The following is a 19,721-nucleotide window of genomic DNA, read 5'->3' as shown; positions in this document are numbered from 1 at the left end:
CTGGGTTTTGATATGGATCGATTCATATATGAAATTTCTCATGCGGCAGTAGAATGAATTATTGATTGATAATTCTAGAGATTTTTTGATTCTATGAGAATACCCCATAAAACCTTGATAGATGTCCCCTCATGTTCTTTACATGACAAATACGAATAAATCGGTATGAATTCTCCTCTGGATGAAAGCTTAAATAGATTTTCCAGTATTTGTTTATCTCTATCGAAACTTTGAACTCAGTTTCGGTCCAAATTGGCCTCTAACTGCCGATAAAATTGGAGTGGGTGTGATGAAGGCGACCAGAGTTGTGGCCTTCGTGAAAAATTGTTTTTGAATTTTGTTCTCTGGGAAACCCGTTTGAAAATGAATTTCTAGGTCCATGCTAATTAATTCGTAAATCACAGTTATTATTACTGAAATCCTCCCGTTACTCCTTTCCAGAAACGAAACTTCCGGAAACGAAACTTCCAGAAACGAAAAGTTCTTTCGACATCGAAAGGTTGAAATTTTGATCACTTACTAGATAGGTCCTTTCTACTCGTCGTTTATATTGAAAGTCCGATTAATTGACTTGTGTCTATTAGATAAAATTCTTTGAAAAAAACTTTTGCAAATTTAACTTAGAGAGTTTAAAATCCTTTCGATGAATATCCGTAGATAGAAGAATGTTAAATTAGTTGGATCACCAAGTTTCGACTTGAATTTCTTTCCGATTTTGTTTGATTCGCGATGATTTTTAAGGTTCTCAAAACAACAATGCTGTGAGAGCAATGACACAAAATGATATTTTTGCTTCTAAAAATTGCAATTGAATCATTTTCTCGGATGTCCGATTTTTAGTCTTCTAGTGGTCCAGGATTTTTTTTAAATTCTAGTAGTCTTCTCGTTTGGTCATTTCAGGGTGATGTTGAGTTCTAAAGGTTTCAGGAGCATCACTTGTTCAGAAATATATATAACAATTAATATCTAAGCCGTATTTTTTGGTCGCCTCTTTCTGGGCGTTGATGAACAACTTTTAAACATTTAGGAGCAATTCACCCCCTGTTGGAGACATCTTACCTTTCATAGTCCTATTGGCTATAAGATTGGAGCGGTTGTGGCTTGAAGTTCCAGAAAATTTTCGGCAATTTTCTTTCAAGGTTACACATCTACGCAAAGTTCCATGCTCTCTGCTTCAATAGAAATATCGTGAAACTTATATTTTCATTTCGAAAGCTTTCCCGCTACTTTTAAGTAGCTTTCATCTCTAACCCAAGGCACAGCCTTGAGGACCTTGCCATTCGTCGGTTCTGGGAGTGTTAAGTGAACTTTTTGAATTTTAAATACTGGAATCAGATCACTTAAAAAAAACAGATTAAAACTCCTTGCGAACATGCGGCAAGATGTATCAACTTTTTTATACTGTTTTCAATTAGCAATTTAATTATCGAGTGACCAATTTTGCGCTTTTTTGATAATTCATAAACCAGAATACCACAATTGAATAGAATTATCGCAGATAAGGGAACATTCACACATTTGCAGTAATTTTAGAACTAATTCCGGAGTGGCAAACTTTTTTCTTATTAAAGGTGCCTTTGACAGAGTATTCTTCAATTTTTCCTCTTGCTAAACTTAAAAAATCATTTATCATTAAATTTAAAAATTGCCTATCCATAATAAAATTAATAGGGGACCAATACTTTTCACTAAAAATACTCTAAAAATGCTCTTTCCTAACTTATACTTTAATGTCTCTGTAAAATGGTCGGGTATGAAATTTCTCCTCACGAGACGACAAGAAGCTTTTCCATTATTATTTATTTATATCTTCGCCTCATAACTTCAGTATCCAGCATTAAATATTAATTTCCAAAGGGCTTGACCAGCTTATATATGAGTTTCAGTTCACTTTCATGAAATGTGCCCAACACTCGCTCCCATCTAAAATTACCCCAAACCTTATTGATTAACTCACTTAACCCATTGAACTCGAAGCGCATTCCCTTTCAAGAGCGCCTAATGCTACCTTCACATTCTATACCTTCTACCTTCAAAAAACTTCACACATCCCTTAATTTGATAATTAATTCATTCACGCACAAAAAATTATTCCAGACCACCCCACCCCTACTTTTCGCACGACCTTGTGCCTACGTGGGCGAACTCCTGGATCCGCCTCTATTCCCCGCCCAACCAATGGGCCACGTGCCGCCCATGACGTCACCCGATCCGGATCGATATCCAGAGTCCTGGAAGGTTAGTTCTTGCACGACCGTCGCGGAGGATTTTTATCTGTCTGGACTCGTACAAAAAAGACATATCACCGTTGTGTATGTTCAATGTGGATGTCACGCTCTGAGGCAGATGTTGTCCTTAAGATTTAGAACCAGGAATAGCCCCTCACAAAAAACCTCCCTCAGGTGGGGAGACTGCTGTCTTTACAAACAGGTGTTGGGGTTCCTTACATAGGCGCTCTTGGGCAAATCGGGTTTCGGACATCTACGGTTTGGTTTCGGTAAGATGGGGGTAGTTAATGACATTGCTTTGTCAACAAGTACTTAAATATAGAAGACTAGCTCGTAAGTAGTTACTATTATGCAGACGCCATCTTGGATATCGACTTGAAATGGAGCCGGAATATTTTATGAATGGGAAGGTCATTAGGAGTTTGCTTAGCAGGGAATGTTGTATTAAGTATGCATAGAGCTGAATGGGTCCATGGACAATGAGTTGAGCACATTAAATACTTGCAACTTGTTTAGGAGTTCAGTATTTGCACTAATTTTGTTATTTTTTAATTGCTACCTACGCCTTGGGACTCACGTCGAAAAATCTTAAAATGAAGCAAAGGTTTACGCCATTTGTTGGTTCTCCTAATTCTTCTTTAGTTACTTGTGGCGCAATATTGAAATGCCGTGAACCATCCTCATCAAAAAACCGTTTTTTGAACTGTCGGCAAATGTAACAACAATAATGTTACTTATTCTTTTAAAGAGCACATTATACCGACGTTCTCGAAGGTCCCCTCCGAGGTGGGACACCTCAATGTGAAGATAAGTTTGTCACACAAAATCTCTGATTTTTTCAAAATGTTTTGCTTTAAATTCAAAACAATAACTTTCTTCATGCCAACCAATATATTTAGAAAACTCCTTACCCTCATCAATCTCATTATGGACTAATATGCGCTGTTTACTCCACTTGATATCCATGGAATGGTTCCTAAATTGATTCTTCAAATGAAGCTTAATTCGAATGAAATACGTCATACTTCATTTCGCGATCTTGGTTAAAAGTAAATTTGCCCCTCTTCTAACTCACACCAACCCCACACCAAAAACCTGCGTTGGTAACGGATGGACCGCTTTAGAGCGACAAATAAAAAATTATTCAACAGTAGTAACAACTTATTTATCAGAAGATACACTTGAAAATCTATATGTTTTCACAGCTTGCAGTTTTTTGTTAAAGGTTTTCCTCTAGTTATATATGGACAACATATCATACACGTCAAGCATATACCACATTAGAACTAGATTTGCGAGTAGTGTTCAACATTTGCTTCAACGATAGATATAGAAGGCGTTCCAATTTGGAAATTATGAATTCGCAGAGGAAAAACAATCGTCGAAACTTTATTGCAATAAAAAGCGATAAAAGTTTTATTTTGGTTCGACTGCTGTTTCACTCAATTTAACACAACTTCACACAATTCGATTTAAATCATGGAAGTTTAAATCCGATTCGCCAGATCTTGAACAATCCCTTGGAATTGTTCAAATTTCGTGGTAATCTGATATAAGTTTAGTAATAGGCGATCATTAAAACACATTTCGAGATGGACGGTGGCCGCAAACGTATGAGAGTTTATTAAGCTCTTTGATATTTACCATTTAACTGCTCATGAATTTACTCAAGGCATCACTCTTTCTAATAAGTATTGGACTGCACTTAAACGCAGGTCTTATATTAACCTATCAAGCTCTAGTAGCCCGCAATGATCTATTTTCCTTTTCATTTATTTATAAGTTAGAATGATCATAGAAGAATCAAGCCTATGGAATAAAAAGTTGCCTTTATGAGCCTTTGGTGTACACACGTAATATGAAAGATTCCTTAAAAATAGGTCACGAAGCTAAACGATAATAACGCTATTGTTTCTATTCTGAAAGCAAATTGGATTTCGATTAGTCGTTATTCACCCAAAAACTAATCGATAATGGTGTGTTTTCCCCAGTGTAGGGGTTGGTTTGTCCTTGCTTAGCTGCCATTACCGGGACAAATTGCTCTATCTCCCAAAAAATTACAACTTTCATGTGCTCTTGGATATTGCTTTGCCCGACACTTTGAAATGCGATTATTCAAATTGACGACGAAATATCAGGAAAAAGACATAAAATTTCCAAATTTCCATATTTTGCGGTCATTGATGGATAGCGTGTGGCTCACGCAAAGCATAAAAATAGGCCTGAATATTGACTATTGTACAACGTAGCAACTAAAGTATTCCAAGTACTTTTCCAAAACAAAATCCTTTATTATTCCATTTTTTTTGTGTTTTCCTTAGGCTCTGAACATCCCCTCTACCAAAAATCATCATGATCAATATCGCAGGAGTCATATCCATCGTCATCTTCTACGTGCTAATTTTGGCTGTAGGTGTGTGGGCTGGCAGAAAAAAGGAAGAAGGAAATGATTCTGAAGAAGAAGTAATGCTCGCTGGTCGCAACATCGGCCTGTTTGTTGGAATATTTACCATGACGGGTAAACATAAATCTCTAAAATAAGGAAAGTGAATTTTTTATATTTACGTTGTTTCAGCTACATGGGTGGGTGGTGGTTACATTAACGGAACAGCAGAAGCAGTATATACCTCAGGTCTAATTTGGTGCCAAGCCCCATTCGGCTATGCCCTAAGTTTGGTATTTGGAGGAATATTTTTTGCCAATAAAATGAGACAACAAGGATACATCACCATGTTGGACCCTCTTCAGGATTGCTTCGGGGAGCGAATGGGGGGGTTGCTCTTTCTGCCTGCCTTGTGTGGTGAGGTAAGCACCTAGTTAAATCCGAACACGTTCTTGGTACTTAAAACCTGTTAAAAATTAGTTCATGGCTAATTAGCAGGGATCATGTCTGGGAATTCATAATCTCGCCTTGGAAACTCATTTTAATATTCAAAGGTTGCAGGCCCTTGGACGGTATAAATTTATTCTTTTGACCTACATAGAAGTTTCCTAGATATTGATTGTGCAGTTCGAGTTTTTGCGGCAAAAATTTTATTACGTACAAGAATTTCATCAAGATTCATGAGGACAATCGTCGAGGGTCGACTTTTCCATTTCTTTTAGTGCAAATGATTTGTAAAATACTTCTGTTCCTACTGCTTTGTGTACACTGAAGAAGGGCTTTGAAGGATAAGAAAATTACTCCTCTGAGTCAAAATGGCCTCAGAATGCAATGCCTACTAAATCTACTAATCTTTTCATGACCGATCTACGATAATTAGAACTGACCGAGTGTATCTCAAGCTTCCGTTTTCATTTTTTGTTTAACACCGTTTTTATATTTGGATTTATCATCTCTCAATAAGATCCAGTTTTTCCAAAAACGTAAAAATTCCATTTAAAATTGTCATTTTTTCTTTAAGGTCTTCTGGGCGGCTGGTATTCTTGCAGCCCTCGGAGCCACCTTATCAGTGATCATAGATATGGATCATCGCACTAGTGTCATATTCAGCGCCTGCATCGCTGTTCTCTATACCCTCTTCGGTGGGCTGTATGCTGTTGCCTACACCGACGTCATCCAGCTATTCTGCATCTTCATCGGTTTGTGGATGTGCATCCCATTCGCATGGACAAATGAACATGTTCGGCCCCTGTCTACAACCGAACACGACTGGATAGGAAAAATAGAATCTGGAGATTTGCCTTCTTACATAGATTACGGCCTTCTGTTGATCTTCGGAGGCATCCCATGGCAAGTTTACTTCCAGCGAGTGCTTTCCAGTAAATCGGCCGAGAGAGCGCAATTGCTCAGCTACGTAGCTGCATTTGGGTGTGGCATAATGGCTATACCTCCTGTGATGATTGGCGCTATTGCTAAGGCCACCGGTAAGGCGCTTTTCGGTGCTTGTTTGTCCAGTTAATGAAACTAGTTTTGTTTGAAAATAGCATGGAATGAAACAGAGTACAAAGGTCCATTTCCATTGACCACTGAAGAGACTGGAATGATTCTCCCAATGGTGTTGCAGTATTTAACTCCGGATTTTGTTTCTTTCCTGGGCCTTGGGGCTGTTTCAGCTGCAGTGATGTCTTCAGCAGATTCCAGTGTTTTGTCAGCCAGTTCGATGTTTGCAAGGAACGTCTACAAACTGATTTTTAGACAGAAAGCTTCAGAAATGGAGATTATTTGGGTCATGAGGGTGTCTATTTTGGTTGTTGGGTTCTTAGCTACTGTGATGGCCCTTACTATTCCTTCAATTTATGGGCTGTGGTATGTCATAGACTGAAGTGACTATATCAAGTTCATAAAGTATTTTAATAAATCTCTTAGGTCCATGTGTTCCGACTTGGTTTACGTGATCCTTTTCCCCCAGCTTCTCATGGTTGTGCACTTTAAAGATTACTGTAACACTTACGGAAGTTTGGCAGCTTATATTATGGCCTTCTTGGTCAGAATCTCGGGAGGAGAACCTTTGATGCATCTACCGGCGTTCATCCATTTCCCTGGCTACGACGAAGTTCAGAAGGTCCAGAAGTTCCCTTTCAGGACCGCAGCCATGATGTTATCTCTGATTACCTTGGTGGGAGTTTCCTGGGGTACGAAGTACGTCTTTGAAACTGGAAGACTGGCACCGGGTTACGATCTATTTCACTGCGTGGTGAACATCCCTGAGGACATTCAGAGAGTCGGGGAGCCCGCTGAAGAGGGCGAGCAGATGGCTGTAATGACTTCCGGGGCTATGGGTAAAGTATACGGTGCTGCCACTTTGGTGGGCAAGGATGAGAGGAATGGACGGATTAATCCTGCCCTTGAGGCTGATGATGACATTCCTGCCGCAGAGATCGATAGGTTGCGCAGTTCTGTATCTTCAGCTGGAGGAGGGGGCAAAAATGTTCCAGCCATTCATCCCTTGGACAACTACCAAACTAAGCTGTAAGTGATGTAGATACTAAAAGAAGTTCGACTCACAAGTTAATTTACTTCCATATTTAGTTGCATTAAAAAAGTATAGTAGAAGTAAGATGAGTCGGCTTCCCCGAAAAGCGCTACTAGTGTCCTTAAAATTTTAGTTTAAACGCTTTTTACGTGTTAGTGAGTACGAGCTATGTTAGATGAGTGCGCCTTATGTAGTCAAAAACAGTGTTACTCCCGCTGCTCTCAGAGCCGTCAATTTCAGATATTTGTATAACAACCCTCGATAATATTATTTTTTTGTGATTTTTTTGAGATTTTGTTGCTTCAACGAACACAACATCGAATTCTTCTGAATCCATGGTATATTCATTAATTTGAATTCAAATCTTAACGACATTTTCGCAAAATTCCATGAGCGTTCAAGTAGAAAGGGAAGATGATATTAGAAGACTTGGCGACACTTGTTTCTGCTTATTAGTTTCATCAGGTGGAAGTGCCATCGATCATTCTTTATAAACAGATGATAAATGAGCTATAAATTTCAGTTCTGTACGTCCTATATTTGGTGTTAAGTGATATCAGTTTGTTCAACTTTCGTCTCTTGTTACGTTGCCCGTCCTGGAGCGTTATGAATCTCTCATGGGTACAAGAACTTTTAATTGGTCCGCTCGTGATGTAATAATAATTTAATTATGAAAGTGTCACAAAAAGCGTCCAAACTTCTGGACGTTTCGTGGCGATTAATTTGTTTTGTGGTCAGTTTTTATTTGGAAAGCGTCTAAGGGTTTCGAGTGGAAATCAGTGTGATATACAAGAACTATATCCCTTCGTTTTTTCTGGATATCTCCGGAAGTGCCTATTCGGGACTTTTCCAATTTTTAAAAATATTTTTGGCTCAAATAGGGAGAAATTTGCATACATTTCCCCCAATTTTGGTCAAATTCGAATTTCTTACAAAGTACCAGTTTTCTAAGTCCCCGTATTTACATATAAATTTGTGGCAGCCGATATAGGGTCAGTTTTTTGTAGTTGGCGAAGGGATCTTGGAAATCATCAGAGTTACGACATAAAAAACAAATTCTCCCAAATATCTTACATATCTAGCTAAAGTCCTTAATGAAATTAAAACAGTAAGTAAGTAAGTAATATAAACAAAGTAAATTTATCAATCTACTTTGTTTATATTACTAAAAAAAAACAGGACACTGAACACACATTTACCATAGAACCCTCGTTAGGCTCAACACCCGAAAACGTCGTTTATAATTCACCTATCCCTTCCTCTTGCCTCGCGCACCCGCTGGAAGCAGTGAAAGTACCAGTATTACTTATTTCAATAATGAATATGAATAACTATGGATAACGCATGTTTCACTAGCTTGTAAATGGTAGAGTTCTAAACTTGAATTCAGGAATGTAGCTGCTGACTTTTTTGGAGTTTATCTGTATTGCTTTGATCTGACTAAATCAAAGTGCCGATGCTCAATGCACTCTTTATATTTACTCTACAGATATGTTCGGTGCTAAGGACAAAACTTGTCAACACTTATATTTACATAATTTCTCTAAAACCCATAATAACGCAGCTAGAGAGATTTAGCCAAGGCAAGAAAATTTGACTTTTCGAGATTTTATACCTCTGATAGTTTCTGAGATCCATTCGCTAATGATATAAATACTTCCTGTTGATGTCAATAATGTTTCTGTATTTTTAAGCTTGCAAATTAGTTATGATTCCTCAGGGCTTTTTCTTTAAATATATAGAATAGTTATTTATGTGTTATTATCATTATAATATATCTTTAAATAGTGCGGAAAGTGATGCTTAACGGGAAATTGATTGCATGAACAACGCGAAGCGGTGTTGGGTCAAAAGTTGAGTATAGTAAGATATTTTCGCACTTGTTAGATACAGTATTTTTTCTATGAACTCAAGTGAGCTAATTTAATTTTCTGTGAGTTTAATTAAATATTAGCGTGCGATAAAAATTTCACCGCACGTGAATGACGCCTTGATACCGCCCACAAAGATTTTTTGACATCATAAAGGTTTTGGGTGCGAAATAAATTTTACCGCACGCTGGTAGGAAAATAGCCTTGGAGACTTGGATATAACTGGTTTTAATGTGATAAACTATACGGAGATTCAGTGGAAGGATGTTTACCTTGATATGAACAATCCTCAAATGACCTCTTATTAGTAACATAAAACAAAATGCCATTAGGTACCTACCTACAATAACATATCATATCCCTTATTGGATTTTCTAAATTGACACATTTGGAGACATTTTTCTGTATGTATGCAGAGTATCTAATACATATCCTAATATATATATTTATATATATGAGAGTTAATGTTACTATTGTGATTTCTAATAAAATTTAAATGTTGTAATGTGTTAATAGTGGTAATTTAGTTAGGTTGCGTGGAAATCGTTTTTCATTTGGAAGCATCCACTTTATTACGGGCCACCCATACAATTTGGCCCACAATAAATTCATTACTTATTTTAAAAATCCCGGAACAAGTCAATGTTTGATTATATCATCCTCACATTTAATCTTTTCCGGTAACAGCTCCATTTTAAAAATTTTTACATTGAAAATGTGGACTTTTACTTTATTTAAAAGATATTTTCAATTATTATTCAAAACTGTTATGGTTGTAAAGAATCTGCTCACATTTAGCAAAAAAGAGTAATTTTTCAGGATATTCTTCTCATTAAACCTAATAAAATATCATAGTAGTAAACGAGCATATAATGTAAGCTATCATCCCTGTCGGAGAAATTTTCCCGAGGGGATGATACTCATTATACATATGTATCCGTGTGAAATATACCTATGGCTAAATATCTGCACTTTCTGCAATTTAGCTAAAAATTCAATTTAAATAATTCAATTAGAAGAATTTATACTTGTTGACCTTTTAAAATCAAATCCCACCGCATATACCTTTCATAATTTTCCAAGAGTTTTCTCGTCTCTTGATTTATCTCAGGTCTTCACTGATTTACACATAATTTATTTGGAGCAAAATTTCTAACCCATTAGGCTGTAAATCCCTAAATAATTAATAATAAAATATTAGATATTTTGACATTTTGCGAATGAAGCCTTAAATTCAAGGCCTACAAAATTTAACTTTTGAGGCCTACTAAATAGCCTGGCGGCCGTTATGTATATGAAAATTTTATTAAACCTCCTTGGGAGGAAGACATACCTATATTTGGGTAAACTTGGGGTATTTCATGTTTATTGCCAATGGAGCTTGATAGAATTATGTCCATCCCATCCCGCTTGATAGCATTTGTTGCACTGTAGGGGCTAATAGGGTTTATCACGTCTTTACAGGTAGATGTAAAATGACTATATTCTTATAGGGCCGTAGATTTTAAATATCATTTTGAAATCTAAAATTGACATGTTTCAGGATTTTTTATGATTATGTTCATTAATGGAGATACTACATTTATTCCATTTCTTTGGATCACAAAACAAAATACGCATACTGTACATACGGGAAGATTTTTATGTAAATTATCATGAAAGTATCGGATATTCGACTGGAAAAGGAATTGATTTTGCTACTTTATTTTTCGAGAGCTTTGCTAAAACTGATTTTCAATCTGAGGATGATGATTACAAGCACTGTTACTTTGAGTATGTGACTGGGCAGTCTTCATTTAAGTTTTATCTTGGAAGCTGTCCAAACCTATTGATAAATAGTTGATAACTTAAATTAGTCACGAATAATACATAGAAATCTTCCCAATACATATTACTTTATGCCAGTTTCTTTGAACTTAATTTGATAGCTGATAATGTTATGTAAAGATGTTAGAGAAGAGTTGTTAGAAGGATTGTTGGAATAATTTAATACTGGGGACAATTTTTGCTGAAACCAGAAATTATTAAAAATAATGAATTAAAAATAAAAGGTTGTTGAAAGTTGAAAATTGTTGAAAATTAATTTCGTTTTATCACTTAATTCACCTGCTTAATTTACTTTAAGGCAAATTACTCAGATTTAAATCGGCTTTACTTATTTGTTTTTAGCTAATATTTGCAATCCTGGCTAATGTTTATTAGAATTTCCTTGTTTATCTGTTCTCTATCCTATAGATTCTAAGCATTGTTAAGGCACAAAATCGAGTCAAACATATCTAAAATACATATCATTATTGTTGTTATATTGCTACGTATGATAACCTTGATATTCCAGAGCTATAGTGTTGATATCTTATTATAACTAGAAACGTAATTTAGGACAAAACCGCAATACTATAAACGTTTAGTATGCTAAAGTAGGCCTACACTTACCGTTATTGTAGATATTACGAAACACGACTAGCTCAAGTAATAAGATGCTGGCACTATAGAGCAATACGTGTATAGTCTTAAACAAAAGGAAGCTGTTAGGTTCAATAATATCTATTGTATTTATGAAAGTATAGACTGTTAAACCTCCAGATATAAAACCTTTAGATTTGATGTATAAATAAATATCTATTACTGTATAAATGAAACTCTAGATGGACTAGTTCTATTATTGTTGTAAAATGGAAATAAATTAAATTCATAAAACTTTCATAAACTTTCTTTTATCCAACAAATCAAACACATAATTAAAATCATACTTTTATTATCCCCAATTTGATAAATTTACAAAAATCATTTATTTCGTTTTCAATACTGTTCAAGCTAGAGTCTAAATACTGGCTATGTTATACAAAACTTAAAATATGGTAACTCTTTCCCTCACTGAATGAGACTATGAAATAAATATTCTAAAGTTTATTTACAAAACCATCTTGACTGAAAAATGATCAATAAACATATCCGCCGTTGCTGTCATAGTTCTGTCCACCTCCATTTCCTCCCGAGCTGTATCCACCCGAGGACGAACCTCCAAATCCACCTGAGGACGAACCCCCAAATCCACCTGAGGATGATCCTCCAAATCCGCCGGAACTGTACCCTCCATTTCCTCCAAAGCTGCTGCCAGAGGATGGAGCTCCGTAGGAAGAGCTGGGAGCACCTCCTCCGAAACTGCCAGATGAGGGAGCTCCGTAACTAGATGAAGGAGTTTGAGCTGGAGCTCCATAGCTGGTTGAAGGAGCTCGAGCAGGAGTGCCATAGCTGGATGAAGGAGCTTGAGCGGGAGCTCCATAGTTGGATGAAGGAGTTTGAGGGGCTCCGTAACTTGCTGATGGGGCGCTTCCTCCAAAACCTCCAGAAGATCCAAAACCATTACCGGAGGTGGGGGCGCCATAGGAAGGGCTTGGTCTTGATGGAGCTCCGTAAGAGCTGGAAGGCCTTGAGGGGGCTCCGTAAGAGCTGGACGGTCTAGAGGGACCGGATGGTCTAAGAAAAAATATTCTAGCTAGTCGAAGAACAATCTAAATGTGGTTGCTTACCTGGAGGGTCCCACAGGGGTGCCGTAGCTGGTGGAGGGTGGAAGGTACTGGCTCAAACCGTTGCTTCCATGCCCATTACCATGACTGTTGCCGTTGCCATTTGACCTTCCTTTGCCGTTACCTCCGAATCCTGAAGAGGGAGCTCCGTAGCTGGATGATGGAGCTCCACCACCAAAACCTCCTGTTAAACGAAATAAAAATATGTTACATCTCATTCAAATTTAAGCTTGAGGGAGAATATTAACCTCCAAAACCGTTGCCTGAGGAAGGAGCACCATAGCTTGGAGAGGGTGCTTGAGCTGGGGCTCCGTAGTTGGAGCTGGGAGTTTGAGGGGCGCCGTAGCTTCCAGATGGTGCACCACCTTGATTTGGTTTTGAATGCCATTAGAGCTAGTAGCTCAATTAATTGATAATATTATCACGAAGATAATTTTTATGAAAACCAAGAAAACGGTAATCTTCTTTGACGACTATTTCCATGGAAATGATATGGAATAAACGAAGAATTAACTCTTTTTAGAAGTTCATACATGAAGAAGTTTCTAGTTCTGCTTGGATAAATTCACTCATAAGATTTGGCGTCTGTCTAAAGATGTGAATCTATGTTACGCGATATGTTCAACAAGTTCATTACCAGAACACGTTTTTACCATCAATGAAGCACGATTGCAATAATTGGCTTAATTGATATTAGAAAAACGTGTTAAATTTGCGTAATAATAATAGTGTTACACACTAACTTAAATCTTAAAAATTACTCATTGAGGTCAAAGTTAAATTTACCTCCAAAGCCACCTCCGAAACCTCCGCCATTGCCTCCGGAAGAAGGAGCACCGTAGCTCGAAGAGGGTACTGAGGCTGGTGCTCCATATTGAGAAGCTGGAGCTTGGGGTGCTCCATAGCTCGAAGAAGGTGCTCCTCCACCAAAGCCTCCTCCATTGGAAGGAGGAAGGTAGCTGCCTCCAGGTCTGCCAGACGGATAACCTCCGCCTAGCGGTGCTAGAATAGGTGTGCAATCATAAATTATTCCTGTCATGCATAACAATAAAGAAGCCACTTAACGTATTTTAGTAGTACTAAAACCTGATGTTTTTCATTACAAGATAAATAGAAACTGATTGCCGAAGGCTAATGAACCTATTAGCATTCCGACTGGCGCATAGCGTGTGAGAAAGATTCATCGGTGCAACTAGCACTTTTCTTAAGTCTGCTTAAGGTGGTATCGGGTTTTGATTTATTAGGAAATAACAGTGAAAAATGTCTATTTATTTATATCTCTATTAGGAATGCTGCTGACTATGTAAATAAGTACTGCTTCATTATCGTATATCGGAAGTGGTTTTGATTTGTGGGATTTTTGATGACGGTGACACAGCCTTATCGAGGAATAGATTGTAACGTTGTTTTTTTAGTTTGGAGGAAAAATTAGGAATATTTATTATTACAATTTTTCATACTCAAGAAACCTCCCATGGCCGATGACGATATAATAAAATAATAAAATAAAATGTACTGACAAATTATCACTTTGTGCTATTGGACCTGTGTCTATATCTTGCTTTTGTAATTTTTATTGTAGGATCAAGTTTTGAAATCCAAATCCCAAAACCACTCAAAGTTTAATTATATTTTCGATAGCAGCTGTCCTAAGAAAATTCCATTAAAAAGCTCTTAATTCTATCCTACAGATTACCAGATGTATTGGAAAATCGTCGCTCTGTGCTGCACAAGAATCCATGTCTGGATTTTGAAGATTTTTCGAGGATAAAATTTTAAAATGTGTCTCAGACCGAGGAAAGTTTCGTTTCATTTCTGCTCGTGCATGTCCTAAGAGGAATAAATACAAAATATTCTTGGTTCGATTTGCGAAGTCGTAAAAAATGATTTTTTTGGGAGCGTTGAAAATCCTCCTTTTCCTGATAGTTAAAAAATAAATAAAAACTAGTGGGTAATTAAAAATATTTAAAAAGTATCGATTCATTAATCGAGTGAATGATGTGCTATGAGATTTTAGACCTGAATCACATAATGACTGTGCAAATTTACTATCTCAGTTACGAGATGTGCATTCACATGTTCAAAATTGTACTTTCTCTTTTTTCAAGATTACATTAAGGGGGCAAAAGATACGCGTTTCATATCTCGAATTCTTTAGATTTAATTCAAAATTGTCAAGAAATGCGGTGATGGTTAAAAATAGCGGTATTACCACTTTGCAAATGAAATTTACGATTAAGAGTAACGAAAGCAAAGACGTTCCACTAAAGCGAACGCCAAATATAGTTGATTCTTTCAAATTACATCACGGTTTTTCTCTTTGCGTTACGTAAAGTCCACAAAGCAATAATAACCATATTTGAAAATATATAGAGAAAATAATGGGTGTTTACCGACTTACCGTCACGCTTTTGCAGGCGAGCCGCATGGGATGAAGAGAGAAGAGTGCAAAGTGTCAGAGTTACCTAAAAGAGAAGAAAAGCCTTGTTAAGAAAATTTATTTAATTCATGTCGCAATGAACGGTAACTCAGCCAATGTAAGTCCTGGCATTGAAGATTGAAGATGTACTCTAATTAAAACATGGAGTACCTAAATAGCAATTTCCATATATTTAAACGTCTTTTGAATCCTGTAATGGCAAGGTAGTGTTGAAATATTACATGACCTTGTAATTAATACCACTATAAGTGAATATCGCAAAAAATCCACACCTACATCAGATCCACTGTTTGCAACAATTTCTTATCTTGTAGACCCATTTTCTTTGGAGGTCCAACTAATTAGAATATTGTCATTACAAGTCTATGTGTCGTAACCAATTGTAGGCAAAAATCGCAAATATATTCTGAGGATATCTACACACATAAAACAACACAATTTTGCCACCAAAACAAACAACACAAACAATACAATTTTGTCTCGCTTATATTAAATTTCATAAACGGTTAGAGTGCTTGCTTACGACTTCTGTGGGTGCTAAGTAGGTCTTAATGAAGACGTAACAAAACATGGTAAATAAGTGTACACTTATGTAAAATACTAGTTTGTGTTACTATTACACAAATATTTGGATCTCAGTTGTTGGCAAAGCTCTTGTTAATTTTGTAAATTGTTTGAATGTGGGAACTCAATTAATTATTAGCTATTGCATTACAGGGGCTGATGAGCAAATTGGGTTTGTTAATTAAGAAGACTCCACTTGCTGCAATTATTAATTAATTGAGTATGTTATTATGTTCTGCGGAGGGAAATTTTCTTGTACAGACTGGTTCGTAGCAAGCGTTAAAACTTATGGGTTTATTACGAGGGGAACAAAGTCAAGTCGTTAAAAAGAGATTCAACAATTTTTTACTCTTTTAATCGTTTTTTCACGTGGCAAAAAATTCAAATTGATTTTATAAAAGACGGTGGGTGTACCGAGGCCCAGAGGGCTACTGGAAATAAGAAAAGACGTAAAGCTCACATTCCACAGGAGAAAGTCTTATTTTTTCTAACTCAGGGAAAAATATTCTATGCCACTGTTAGTGTGCCAACTATTAGTTCCATATTTGTCGGGAAAAAAATCAACGTGGTTTGGTAACAGACACTGGCGTTCTGGGCTCTGACTGCCCCAACCTAACTATACTAAGACCATTTTAAAACAGTTGTAGCTTAAGAGAAAAATGTTCTACATCACTGTGCTTTTACGTAACATCAGTCTTAGTTACTCTCTATTAGAGAAGAAAGCTCAAAGCGGCTGTTAGAAGCGCAATAAAAAAAAACAGTTTTGAAAAATGTCTAAGTCCACTGTAGTTTTGTTAAACATTAATCCTTTTTGAATATCGAAGAAATTTTCAATTTGATTTCTTAAAGAATCAATGATTTTCAGAGTCAAAGCTGGCTCTAAATACGTTTTTCCATGAAAGGCCTGATAGAGAGTGTTACTGACATTTTTCCCGATAACGAAACATAAATTATTTAAGTTTTAAAATTGGTTCCCAGAACTAACTGAACTAAAACGTTCCTTGCTACTGAAAAGAAAACTGATAATGGCATTTTAACTGTCTTCGCAATTAGCCCACCTTCTAAATTATTGTATAATGTGTATTATATTATACGTGTTTGGTATAAGTATTTTTACTCTCAGTCGTTGCCGAACAGAAATACTAGCAAACCGTTTAGTAATGTCTATGAGGTTTGAATAAATTGAGGAAGTACGAGAGGAGACAACGTGTAAGCATCCAACGTACAAGAAATCAGTACTCAACATGAATGCCCAACAATAAACAATTAAATTTTTACACTTTACAAAGGAAAATTTGGAGGCACCATGTCAGCAAAAAATTTTCCATTTGGAATTTTATGCTCATAACAGTTTCTTCAGAAAGTGATGTAAACGACACTTAAACATCAACATTAAAACGTCATTTGGTAAATAAATTTACCCAATTAAACGACAATAAATTTAATTGCACTTTCTTCAATTGTCTTGCTGAAATGGTCCTTGTGAATGGTTTGCAAAAGGAACGAGATTTATCTCTTCCGGAAATTATTTTGGCACAAAATTATTGTAGAAATTTAATATTTCGCTGCAACATTAGACCCTATTTTCACCATTCTTTGCCCCCGAGTTGAACCGAAACAAAGTTAAGGAGGTTAGAGCAAAGATGACTCTAACAAGATTATATAGAGTGATAGGGAAGATCAAACTCAGTTTGATGAGGTTAACTTGGCTTGCGAAACGAGCAAAGAATATTAAGAAGGGTATACGAATTTTGATAGAAAGTTGACGTCAAAAATATGTTCATCATACATCAGTTGATGGCTTGCGGCCAAGAGACCTTTTGGCCGCAAGCCATCGACAGATGTATTACTGACACAAGAGCGACATAAATCATGCGAAATTGACGTAACTAGCATCTGGGTCTATTATAATATAATACGTATTTCAAAATGTTTATTTAACACAAAAAAAACTCATTAAGATGATGATACTTAGTTACATTGATTAAGTGAAAATGGCAACAGCAAAATTTGTTTTTAAAGAAACCCGTCAAAGCAGAATTGCCAGAGGGAATGGAGAATATTAGAAAAAATTATTTTATAATTTAAATGGAAAGCAACAAGTGATTTTAAAGAGTGTTCTTGTTTCTTAAGATCACTTTATACATTACTGACAGCGTAGACTGAAGAAATTTTTTTTTTTGACGTAAAATGGGTCCTCAGTCCGCAGAAGACGTTTCCAAATGACCAACACAAATCCTGAGTTTGAAAAAGAGAAATGAGCTATTTCTGCCGAAATTTATCTACAGAAAAAGCTCCTATTTTTTAGATTTTTAGAATTGTCGGACACTTTTGACAACGGCAGGTCTTGCTGTTGGGAAATATTTGAGAGATATTGGGAAGTTACTTCTTGTGTTCTTATGATTTTTGAGGGAGCCCACATAATTTTATTTTGATATCTCTGCCAGTTTCAAAGAAATTTACCTAAATTACCTGACGAGATACATGTATGTCATATCCCAACCGTTATGATGGAGCTAAAATTGGCAATAAGGCGCTTAGCATTTGTTTTCTAAGATTCTCGTCAAAGCAACCTTGCCATATGGAACATAGAATCTTAAAAGCAGATTTTTTCTATTTCAGTTAATTTGAGGAAATCGTAGCATTTTTAGGTCAAAGCAAACGTTAAATCAATTGAAAAAATTATTGAAAGCAGTAGACACGAAATTTTATTTTTGCATATTCAAAAAACACCTACAAAGCTGCAATAACCTCCTTAACAGCCTTTTAGACCTATGAATAATTTCCTATTACAGGCAACTTACAAGCTTTCCAAAGCCTTGAATATTTGTCTTGGGTTCATCAAAGTTTGTCAAATAGCACATAGTCAAATAGTTTATAGAATATTCCCTTGTTCCCAAGAGATGTTAAAAGTTACGTAAGTAACGAGGAAAATGAAGCAAAGTCAGAAAAAGAATATCGAGAAAACCTGGTTTTTGATATTCAAATGTACGAATAATAGAGTTCACCGATTGAGTTATGCTGCTTTTAGTTTCGAGTTTGGGGCTTCAAAGGAACCGCGCAAATATTTTTCTATTCAACACAATTTTAAAGTTTAGAGATTTGAAGATTTATTTCTTCAAAGTTTGTTAAGTAAATGTTAAAATCTCATGTTAGAAAACTCCATGTGAATGTCAAATTCGATTTACCCTATCGGAAAGAAAATTTACGTGACTGAAAACCAATTTTAAGAGCCATCGACCTACCGAAAGTCACAGATTAATGTACTAGCAACTTTACCTAGAAAATCATTTCCATGGAAACCACGAAATTGACCAATCCCCGTCTTTGTTTCAGCGCTTCCAGAATTTATCATCTTGATAAACTTGCCAGGACTTTGATCTGTTGGGCTTGAGTATCTGCTTGTCGCAGTATTGGTAAGTTTATTTTGAAGGTAATTTTCATCGAAATTGAGAATCTAACTAAGAACCAACTTAAAAAAATGCGCTTAGGGAACATTTTTAATACTTCAAAATTTGATTTTGAGCAAAATTATTAAATTTCTAAACATTTTAGTATAAAAGATTAGATCATTTCAAGCAAAACTGACAACGATTAAATAAAGAAAATAAAAAATTTGCTATGGTTCAGATTAGAAAAATGTAACATGAAGAAACTCGAAAGCATTGAGAATTGTCCCTTAAGATTTTCACTGTGGAATACCTGTGTGGTTTGTTCGTTTAAGATTATCTACTGGAGTAAAATTAAAGAATATATTTAAAAAATGACAAAGATCTGAAAATTTATATTATTAAAATGTTTAAAAACGAGCAAACCCGACAACACTACTTCTGAACACGCTCAACTGAGGGTTGATTGAAAAGCGACACTTCTGCAGAATTTGTTAAAGTCGTGTGATTTTTTCCACTATTACTAAATTTTCTAAGAGGAAAAATTATTTTTCAAATTTCAAAAAAATATCAAGAGCCCGAACACGATTATCGAAACACTTGTGAAAATCCACAATCCTCCATTTGGGGTCATCAGAGCTAAACACTAATCGGACATCACTTACCACGTAATAACGCATGACTGCGAATGCACACTCGTAAAAACTAGTAATTAGAAAAATTGCAGACTTATTGAAGATCCGCTGGTTTGTGTTGATGAACATCTTCGGTGCTTCACTTATATAT

General features: G+C 36.1%; 2 protein-coding genes across 2 annotated transcripts; one reads left to right on the top strand and one right to left on the bottom strand.

Annotated features, from left to right (window-relative positions):
• Positions 1–2,257: 2,257 nt before the first annotated feature.
• ChT (choline transporter) lies at positions 2,258–11,712 on the top strand. The gene is made up of 6 exons (XM_066395348.1): positions 2,258–2,497; positions 4,550–4,746; positions 4,804–5,033; positions 5,633–6,095; positions 6,156–6,477; positions 6,538–11,712. The coding sequence occupies exons 2-6, from the start codon at positions 4,581–4,583 to the stop codon at positions 7,142–7,144; spliced, it is 1,788 nt and encodes a 595-aa protein (XP_066251445.1). The 5' UTR covers positions 2,258–2,497; positions 4,550–4,580; the 3' UTR covers positions 7,145–11,712.
• Positions 11,713–11,753: 41 nt separating this feature from the next.
• Positions 11,754–19,721, bottom strand: LOC136412322 (pro-resilin-like). Its single transcript, XM_066395350.1, has 6 exons — positions 19,601–19,721; positions 14,944–15,007; positions 13,329–13,544; positions 12,791–12,907; positions 12,546–12,726; positions 11,754–12,492 (listed from the first exon to the last, which is right to left on the bottom strand). The coding sequence occupies exons 1-6, from the start codon at positions 19,697–19,699 to the stop codon at positions 11,955–11,957; spliced, it is 1,215 nt and encodes a 404-aa protein (XP_066251447.1). The 5' UTR covers positions 19,700–19,721; the 3' UTR covers positions 11,754–11,954.

Source organism: Euwallacea similis, chromosome 11, assembly GCF_039881205.1.
Source record: "Euwallacea similis isolate ESF13 chromosome 11, ESF131.1, whole genome shotgun sequence".
Classification (NCBI taxonomy): domain Eukaryota; kingdom Metazoa; phylum Arthropoda; class Insecta; order Coleoptera; family Curculionidae; genus Euwallacea; species Euwallacea similis.
The sequence above is the reverse complement of the archived record's forward strand: the minus strand, read 5'-3'. Positions and strand labels throughout refer to the sequence as shown.